The following is an 8,407-nucleotide window of genomic DNA, read 5'->3' as shown; positions in this document are numbered from 1 at the left end:
ACACACACACACACACACACACACACACACACACACACACACACACACACACCCACCGAGCGCACGCGTGACAAATACGGACTTTAAACATGAAATTTTATAACATCCACACTGGCGAGGTGGATGCGCCCTGCGCGTGTATCCAAAGCGTGATTTTGCTGTCCTGCTGTTCTTGTCGGGGAGGGGACTGTGGGTCAGGGAGGGGTCTGTGGGTCAGGGAGGGGTCTGTGGGTCAGGGTCGTCTGAGGAGGAAGGAGATGAAGGGATTTGTGCACGGGAACTTTTATTTAAGATTTAAGTTTTTTATTTCAAAGGTCCTCGTGGCTCAGCAGCAGAAGCATAAATATTACTATTAAGAAAGCTGATGATAAAGCTGAATAAAAATCTAAGTCTGAYTCTGAAGGTAAATTAAATATCTGACAGTGATCATTACACAGTGTGGCTCTAATTCCTCACTTCACCATCTGTGTCGCAGTTTCACGTCTCCAAAATGAGCATGCACATGGGTCAGAGCTGGCGTGAGGCACCGCACATTTTCACGTCAAGTTTGGATTTTATAAATCACAACCTTGACGTACAAAGTGGCGTACGTAAATTTCTGGGCTCAAATTGTGCGTACGCCAGTTTTATAAATCCGACCCCAGGTCTGTCCACAAACTAGGTCTCAGCTCAAAGTGAACTCTGGTGCGGTTCGATTAAATGTGTGAATACTAAGTAGACCAGAGATCGCTCTTAAAGAAGGAAATGATCTACAGCGCAGGGCATGCTATGTAAATATAATCAAAACAAACACGTGTGTCTAGTGCTAGCAAGAGAAATGGCTCGTGGTTGGCTCAAGTTGAAGAGTGTCTGTTTAGCTCACTCGTTATGGCCAAAGAGAAATCTGGCATCTCTCCATTTTGGTTTACGTTTTGTGAAAAAGGAAGTTGCGCTCAGAGTCTTGTTTAGAGGTTTTTGTCTCGTTTACTTTAGTGGTTGGTGCAGCACCACCACAGGCGAGGGGGGTAAACAGGTTGCTCAAATGGTTTGGTTCATTTAACACAGTGTGGTGTGAAAGTGAACCATACCAGCTAGCTTTTTCTCTTTTTCTTTCATTTTTCATGTTCAGAAACTGAGTCCGTTGTTCCAACAGTCTTGTGATGGAGGAACATGAAGCCTTAAAGGAATAAAAGATGAAAATCATCTCTGTCCACTCATCATCTCACCCCTCGTCTTCATCCTCGTCTGCCACTCTTTCATTTCCTGATTTCTCCTCCTAATTCTGTCTCTTAGGGTTTTCTGGATATTTCTCGCGGTCCTCCAGAGATTTATTTTGCTCTCTTCATCTCATTTACTCTTCTTCTTCTCCTTGTTTGTACCCTTCTTACTCTGCCTGTCTGGCATTCACGCAGAGAGCTCCATGTAGGTGCCAGCTCCAAACATGGAGTCGTGTCACTTTGCTGCATGGTTACACTGACTTTTCCCGTAATGAAGGTTGTTTTCTGCCAGATTTAAAGAGGTTGGAGTCAATAAATATTTGAAAAGCCTTTACTTTCCAGGACTTGTTGTTGTGTTTGAGTGTGAGAGTTGGACGAGTTTGTGAGTTAGGTGCCTGCAGATGATTTTTTGGAAGGGCTACAATGCCTTACAATGAGTGAAAACCAGCAGTTATSGAACAACACTTTTCTTCTCTTCTGGCTTCTATTTTCTTCGTTACACCTTTTCTTATTAAATCTTTTTCCACCTTTGAAACTTTCAWTGTTTTTGATGTGATTGTGTCTTTGTGCCATCATTGGCTCTCCTGTCTTTGCCTCATTTCTTCCRTCATGTTCGTTCTCCTATTCCTGACCTCCGCTGTCCCTCTCTACAGTGTTCCTTAGTTTTCATCCCTTGTTTTTCTCCCAGTCTTTCATTTTATTTCCATTTCCCCCCATGCTTCATCTTTGAACTCTGATGTGTATCCTTTTTTATTCTCCTTCTCAGTCTCTGATATTCCACTATCCCTTACTTTCTAGCTCATCCTCTCCCTTCCTTTCATCTTCTCTTCCACTTTTCTCTCATCTGTCTTTCCCTCTGCTCTCTTTTTTTACTCTTCTCCATCAGTTCAACTTGTCAACTCCTTCAGGCATAAGCAGAGTGAAAATGGATGAGAGATATTTACTCCCATTTTTTTCTACCTCTGTTTATCTTCTTCTCAGAGCAGTTCGTTTTAATTAAATATTAACACTTCACCTAAACGCTTCATCAGACTACCTGAGGCTTTTGAATGCAACTAGAACAGGTGATAACAATTTTCCAGAAGCATTGGTCTACATTAACAACACAAGATCAAAAGTCAAATATGAAAATAATTATGCTGAAAAATAATTAAGTTTCAAAATCTGCCATGGCCAAGCACCATCTTTTAAAAAAAACTGAAATGTTAGTAATAATTTATTTCACAGCTGAATATTTAAGTTAATAATTATTATTGACAATAACATTCTTCCAGAGTCTCTGTTTTGTATCTGTAGTGTTAGCAAAATATCTCATGAACTGCTGGACAATTTGAATTAATCTTTCAGAAAGTAATGATTTCAAAGAGATGACAACTGATTTAGAATTCAACACATTTCAAGAAAACCGACTGAAAAAATTAAAAGAAAAAATCAGAAATGGCTATAATCTATAGTCAATTGTACAGATATTGATTTAAAATTTGGTGTGGCTGAGAGTCATCTCTAACACATAATTCAAGCAGAGAGCTTGATTTCAATAGTCTATTGTCTAGTCTGATTGTCAGCAACATATCTTAATATGTTTCAAGTGCCTGCGATAAGTTTACGCTGATGCTGAATTAAAGTAGGAACTCCCATATGATGGCATAAATGTGAATTTATTAATTAACCATTAGGCACAACAAATACTTGAGCGTTACCTCGCAATACTTTGTGGGATAGGGACAGTTGTCGGACCAGACAACATCAACTATGGAACRGATATTTTGATTTTCATGGGGTTTGTTGTGAAATATTCAGTTTGTGCTTGCCAAATGGCATGTGTGTCACACGGCATTGCATGGAAATGCAAAAGAAAGAAAACCCCGATGTCCTCTCTGTATAGTAATCAGAAAAAATGCATTTTTTATTTATTCTAAAGGCTAGTCAATTAAAAAAAGTTCCAATATACATAACTTGTCTAAAAAACGTGTTTATTTTTCTCCAATAAAATTTCTCCTGTCATGTGGATTTACACTGAGCTTTACTCCTAATTTTACAATGATGTGCTCCTCTTTCCTTCTCTTGATTTGAATTCTCTAACTCTAAATGCAGTGAGCTCAGTTATGGAGAAAGAACCCAGTCTGCTGTAACTGGTCAATGCCACTGACCTGGATGCAAAAACAGTAAACATTTCTGAGACTAGAGGGACTCACAAACCATTTGTCTTGTTTACCAGGAAATAACGAGAGCTAAAAAATGTTTTCCAAATGCCCATTTGTGATTGTTGGCTCAGAKAGCTGAGTCAGTGTGCTGCACAGTGCAAGTTAAATCAAATACAGACAGTTAAACAACAAATTTAATGCTTTGCAATTTTGTATAGACATGCTTGTCTCTTTCTGCTCCTCAGTATATTGATGCAACTATGAACTGTTTAGTTTTTTCTGATAATTACACAATTCATGAAAAGTACAAAAATGCTTGAATGCTTCAAACATTTTCTGAATAAGTAATTAAGCATTTTATTATAAAAAAGCCTTCTTAGTAGTGCTTTGTGGCATGTTTCTGACCACCTGCTTTTAGTAGCTTATTTTTTATGTATTTATTATTTATTTTTTTGCTTTTGTGTATGCAAGAGAGCACTTAAGGCCCAAGTCAGGTGTGCTAAATGCTTTGGAACACTAAAGCACAGAAGTTAAAATAACGTCAAATTTCTGCATCATCACAGCTCCAAGCAGTTTCACCTGTTGCATAGCAACAAGAGCTGAGTGGTCCAAGCTGCTCTTTCTGTTTAGAACAACATGCAAGAAAATTAAGGAGCAGAAAAAATAAAATAAAAAAATGAGCACAAAAGGACTCACTGCCGTGGTCTCTGATGGAGAAGTTGGAGTTCTGGCTGGCAAGGCTGAAGGAGAAGGAGGCTAATTGGTCGTCTTTATCTCTGGCTTGCAAGGTCCCGATCACCTGAGCAAAGACAGACATTTATCTCAGATCTTGTTTACATGAGGACAATGCAGTTTAGATATTACGTGTGTGCTGTTACCATTTACTGAAAACATTATTTGAAACGGATTGTTTATATGTGCCAGAACAGATATCAGTTATTTGTACTCTGTGCTGGATCCCTACATCCCACACAAAAGTTTAACTATTTTAATTTCTCAGTTTGTCTAAAATAAAATAAATGTTGGATCATTTAAAGCAACAGAAGCCTGTTAAACACAATGATGATAAATAATTATACTAAAATATTACAAATACTGTATGTCCATTTTCATTTAAACAGTGTACACCAGAATATTAAATCATGAGTACAGTTTGGGCCACAAAGTAACGTGTCCAGCCTAGAATACAATTTTGCAAGCCATACATACAGAAATACACAGTGATGTTTTAAAAATTGACTGCACAAAACATGTCACATTGCTGCTGGTTGCTTGGTTGAAACTTCAACTAAAAAAATAATAATAAAATTTTCCCCTTTTTTCTTGCAATTTAGAATTGTTAGCTCTAACCAGCCCGCTAAATACTGSTTTAAGTGACTGCAAGCTTTATAAATAAAGTTACCGGTGTGCATGAGACAAATCAAAACAAAAACAAACTGATAATTGAGTTTAAAACTTCTATGAAATCATAATTGCTTACTGTATTTTTCATGTCATTCTCGCAGACATGGATATCCTCTACATGCAATTCAGGCTTGTTATCGTTGACGTCCAGAACGTTGATCTTAACCTTTACAAAAGACTCCAAACCTGCAGAGGAAAGAAAACAACACATATCGTTGAAAATCTGAATTATAGAAATAACAGTCCAGATTTAATGTTTGTTATTAAGGCTTTTAAATTTTCAACAAATGTTCTAAATCTTTCAGAATTAATTTTGCTCATATACAGTGTGTCATTTTTACAGTATGACGGAGTATTAACCACATTACAATTTTTTAATTAGATTAAAATCATGACATTAAGAAAATAAAAATACTATTACGAGAATAAAATAATACTACAAGAATAAAGATGTAGTACTATGAGATTAAGGTTTTTTAAGGTAATTTTGAGAATACAGCCATAAAATTACAAGAATAAAGTCGTGATGTTATAAGATTAAAGTTGTTATTATGAGAACTCCTACACATAAAATCAGTCTAACTACTGGATTCCTAAAATGAGGAATATTGAGCATCTCAGAAACTTATAACCTACTTTGGTATCGATTTAAAAAAAATACTTAATCTTTTAACACATCAGCATCAAACTATCAGTAGCAGGACTTTGAAACAATTGTGCAAACGACTATGAATTCATCTGAAAAACTGAAGCTGTATTGAAGTTAATGGCTGCATTGACAGATTTAGTTGTCACATAATGTGAATGTAGGTAGAATACACTAAAARTGACCCAAAACTTATTGCAGATTACTTCATAAAGACAGTGACACACATCAGAGGCTGTCCACAGCAGGTGTGAGAAAGAATGATGAGGAAAAAAAGACAGGAACCAAAAATGGACGTTATGTAAGGTTTTGACTTCATTCTTAAAATATTATGACTTTAATATTGAATACAATATTTAATATTAATATGACTTCATATTCGTACATTTACTTTGGTTCAGCCTGCACATTTTTACAACTTATTTTAACAACATCTGATAGGGACAATGACGAATTGGGTGAAATAAGGTCAACAAACTTAAAGATTTACTCTTTACAAGCCGTTTGTTTTGCAGATATATTTTTGTTGCAATAAAACATCCTATTTGTGTGTATTTTGATGCTCCTTTTGAATCTTCTGCTTTTGATATATCCACGAGTCTCTTTGCTGTCTCTTGCACCGAGATTTCAAAACTATCTTTAGTACAGCACAAGTAGTGTAAATCGAAGACCTCGTCAAGCTCAAGGGACCRTTGTGCTCCTTAAACATTGTGACAAGCAACTAAAATAGATCTTTTGGTTCTCATTCATTGCTTGTCTAAAAATATAGGGTTCGTCKTGGAGGCAGCAAGTGAACAAAAGGACACACTAATGTGATTTTCCTGCTTAGTGTCTATTTCCAGTGTGGGTCGACCAGGTGTTATTGAGACGTTTTAAGTCTATAAAAATCCTTGTTAATGTGTTCCACTCTCATCGTTCATAAACACACACAAAAAAATGCTGGAAACAACAGAACATGCTGTCCTATTGGGCCTCTCTTGAGTGACGCCCTCTTATTGTTGAAGAGGAACACATGGTTTCCATCTCTTATGTGTGGATCTATTGTTTCAAAGAGAGGATTAATAAAGCCGTGTAGTCTTTGTGTGAATGTGTGACATACCATCTGGGTCCTCCTGCGCCTTAACTTGAAACATGTGCGTTGCCTGCAGCTCTCTGTCCAGCTTTCTCAAGGTGTACAGTTGACCTGTGATCGCATTGATCCCAATGGGACAATCMTTGTCCAAGATCGTGTACCTAACGGAGAGAGTGAGTGATCAGCCACACAACCAGCTACAACATTGTGAGTTATTCAGGAAGAGTATTTGTGTAGAGACATACATTATGCTCCTGTTGGCTTTGTCAGGATCTCTGGCTTGGACTCTTCCTATTTGATTCACCATCTGTTCTTCCAAAACCCCGAAGGTGTAGGTAGACTCAGAGAAAACTGGTGGCTCGTCTACATCCGTCACCATGATGTTCACCTGTCAATAAGAAATTGTTTAGATGCATTTGAAAGCTTAGCCTTGGGGCATTGTTTTTTCATATGCATGCTGTATACCATTAAATGTTAACGTTACTTTGACCTACCTACTTCCTCAGGGGGAAAAAATGTTGCATTTGTGACCATTTATTGTTCTATTATTTTTATTTGTGCTGTTGTTTTCCCTTACCCTCTTTTTTCTGTTTCTTCTTAATTAAAAAACAGGACCAGATAATTGTTTGAGGAATGACTTAAGACCCCAGTTACCATGCCTGATAATTACCTCTGCTTTTGTAATGGCCTTTTTSGAGTTGTCGGCAGGAAAGCGTAAATTTTCGTTCACCTCCACTGTGAAACTGTAGCTGCTCTTTGTCTCATAGTCCAAAGCCTGCAAGAGAGCAAAAAAAGTTGATAGAATTAAATTTTAATAAACTCTCCTGACCTTTTCTTCCTTCACACATTTTGAAGTTAAGGTTCTTCAAAGTTGGGTGCATTCTCCTGAGAGAATCTAAAAACATCTTGTTTTTAAAACTGCAAACATGTTGCATTTGCACTTTTTTTCCCCTTCCCACTAATGCATCTTTGATGTCATCCTCAGTGAATTTGAACATCCATCTGCTCAGCATGGACAAGTGATAATTTCAGGTGTAAAAAGGGTGTTAATGTAATACAGCACAGCAGAAGCAACCTAAACATGTTCGTTCGGTGGATTCACACTAATTTCACAGTTTGAAAAACTGCAACAGCGGTCTCCAGTTTCACAAAACTTTTCTTGCACGTAAAAAAATGTGTTTATGCTGTTTCCAGCTTAAAAAAAGTCAGAAGCTTTAAAYTGTGACACAGGGACTGAATTTATCTGTTGTTTGAAAAAAAAAGTCTGAATTTACAACTGACACAAGATTCYTGTGGGTAAAGATCAACCCTGTGCACCTTCACTTTTTATTTAAAGACCCTAATTTCAGTCTTTTGTTCAGCACTTAATAATTAAACTGTGTTCATCAATGTAAACTGTTAACTTCATTTTTATCCATTGTTTAGTGTATTTTAAATAATCTTGACTCTGTGCATTTTTTGTCCATCATTAACAACATCAAATCTTTGTCACACTTCAGGGTGCAAGATCCAATAGTCCAACAATGAAAGGAAAACACGCACTGAGGTTGATGCTCTAATTATTGTATTCAGACAGGAGGGAGAAGGGTGATGAGTTAACTGTAGACAGAATATAAATGAAAGATGTCAGATGCTGCAGCAAGCTTGCATGACCTTCCCAGAAAGTTTCTGACACTGCTTGAAAATATGGCTCACTGTTCTGTTTGTTTAGCTGTTTTCCTGCTTCAACACACCTGATTCAATTAATTAAACTACCTACTTAGAATGTCATCAAGTTTAGCAGAAACCTGTCAGTGACTCATTCATTTCAATCAAGTGTTGAAGCAGGGAAACATCTAAGGCAGTCACATTCAACTGATTTGCTCGGGGGGCACCAGCTCAGTGGACAGACATGGGGGGTTGGGGGACACTGTGTTATGTAAAAGAACAAGTATTATCTTGTACC

At 37.2% G+C, this 8,407-nt stretch overlaps 1 protein-coding gene across 2 annotated transcripts in view; it reads right to left on the bottom strand.

The window, feature by feature from the left end:
- The window catches only part of cdh5 (cadherin 5), a 41,502-nt gene that overhangs the window by 14,849 nt on the left and 18,246 nt on the right, over nucleotides 1-8,407 (bottom strand). For both annotated transcript variants that reach the window (XM_014017582.1, XM_014017583.1), the window contains 5 exons: nucleotides 7,133-7,237; nucleotides 6,708-6,850; nucleotides 6,490-6,623; nucleotides 4,821-4,930; nucleotides 4,037-4,139 (listed from right to left, as the gene is read on the bottom strand). In XM_014017582.1, the coding sequence (XP_013873036.1) occupies nucleotides 4,037-4,139; nucleotides 4,821-4,930; nucleotides 6,490-6,623; nucleotides 6,708-6,850; nucleotides 7,133-7,237 (595 nt within the window). The remainder of the gene's footprint in view (nucleotides 1-4,036; nucleotides 4,140-4,820; nucleotides 4,931-6,489; nucleotides 6,624-6,707; nucleotides 6,851-7,132; nucleotides 7,238-8,407) is intronic.

Source organism: Austrofundulus limnaeus, unplaced genomic scaffold (assembly GCF_001266775.1).
Source record: "Austrofundulus limnaeus strain Quisiro unplaced genomic scaffold, Austrofundulus_limnaeus-1.0 Scaffold172, whole genome shotgun sequence".
Classification (NCBI taxonomy): Eukaryota; Metazoa; Chordata; class Actinopteri; order Cyprinodontiformes; family Rivulidae; genus Austrofundulus; species Austrofundulus limnaeus.
This window is presented reverse-complemented; position numbering and strand designations above follow the sequence as displayed.